This window comes from Brassica oleracea, chromosome C4 (assembly GCF_000695525.1).
Source record: "Brassica oleracea var. oleracea cultivar TO1000 chromosome C4, BOL, whole genome shotgun sequence".
Taxonomy (NCBI): domain Eukaryota; kingdom Viridiplantae; phylum Streptophyta; class Magnoliopsida; order Brassicales; family Brassicaceae; genus Brassica; species Brassica oleracea.
In genome coordinates, this window is record NC_027751.1 from 24,750,535 (window position 1) to 24,751,599 (window position 1,065).

At 50.3% G+C, this 1,065-nt stretch overlaps 1 protein-coding gene across 1 annotated transcript in view; it reads right to left on the minus strand.

Moving 5' to 3' along the window:
• LOC106338470 overlaps positions 1-1,065 on the minus strand; it is a 3,402-nt gene that overhangs the window by 1,394 nt on the left and 943 nt on the right. The window contains exons 2-3 of the mRNA XM_013777440.1: positions 533-1,061; positions 95-446 (exon numbers count right to left, since the gene is read on the minus strand). Coding sequence (XP_013632894.1) covers positions 95-446; positions 533-1,061 — 881 coding nt within the window. The remainder of the gene's footprint in view (positions 1-94; positions 447-532; positions 1,062-1,065) is intronic.

The window sequence follows — 1,065 nt, forward strand, 5'->3', positions numbered from 1 at the left end:
TATCGAGCTCGCCGAGTTCGATGGCCCACTTCGTGAGTCTGCCCGATTTGTTGGTGTTTTGGAGTATCGTTCGGAGAGGCTGGTCAGTCAGTACCTCCACTGAATGTGACTGGAAATATGGTCGAAGCTTTCTCGCTGCTTCGACGACTGCTAAAGCCATCTTCTCCAGGGTTGGGTATCGCGTCTCTGGTCCGGTCATGCGCCTGCTCGTGTAGAATATGGGCTTTTGTTCACCGCGGTCTTCCTTTAGCAGAACGCTGCTGACTGCAGCTTGTGACACTGCGACATAAAGAGATAGAACATCACCGACGTCCGGCTTAGCGAGTACTGGAGGTGTTGTCAGGTACTGCTTGAGTTGGGTAAATGCATCCTCGCACTTCTCGTCCCAAATGAACCTCTTGTTTCCTCGTAAGAGATCGTAAAAGGGCAGGCACTTGTCGGTGGATCTGGAGATGAAACGATTTAGAGCAGCTATCCTGCCCGTGAGCCGTTGTACTTCTCTACTGTTTTTGGGACTCGGGAGGTTCAGGACAGTGGATATTTGCTTTGGGGGTTTGCCTCGATTCCTCGCTGCGTGACTATGTAGCCGAGGAACTCGCCTGAAGAGACTCCGAATGTGCACTTTGCTGGGTTCAGCTTCATGCCGTATTTGTTGAGAGTTTCGAAGCATTCTTGCAGATGACGGAGGTGGTCAGTGGCATGGAGCGACTTAACCAGCATGTCATCGATGTACACTTCCATGGTGATGCCCAGCTTGTCTGCGAACATCTTGTTCACAAGTCGTTGATAGGTTGCTCCGGCGTTCTTCAAACCGAACGGCATGACCTTATAGCAGTAGGTTCCCTTATCTGTGATGAAGGCCGTCTTCTCGCGATCATCCGGGTGCATCATTATTTGATTGTATCTAGAGAAGGCGTCCATGAAGGTTAGCATCTCGTTTCCAGCCGTAGACTCGTCTAAACGGTCGATGTTGGGAAGAGGATAACTATCCTTTGGACAGGCTTTATTTAAGTCGGTAAAGTCGACGCAGACGCGCCACTTGCCATTTTTCTTTTTGACGACTAC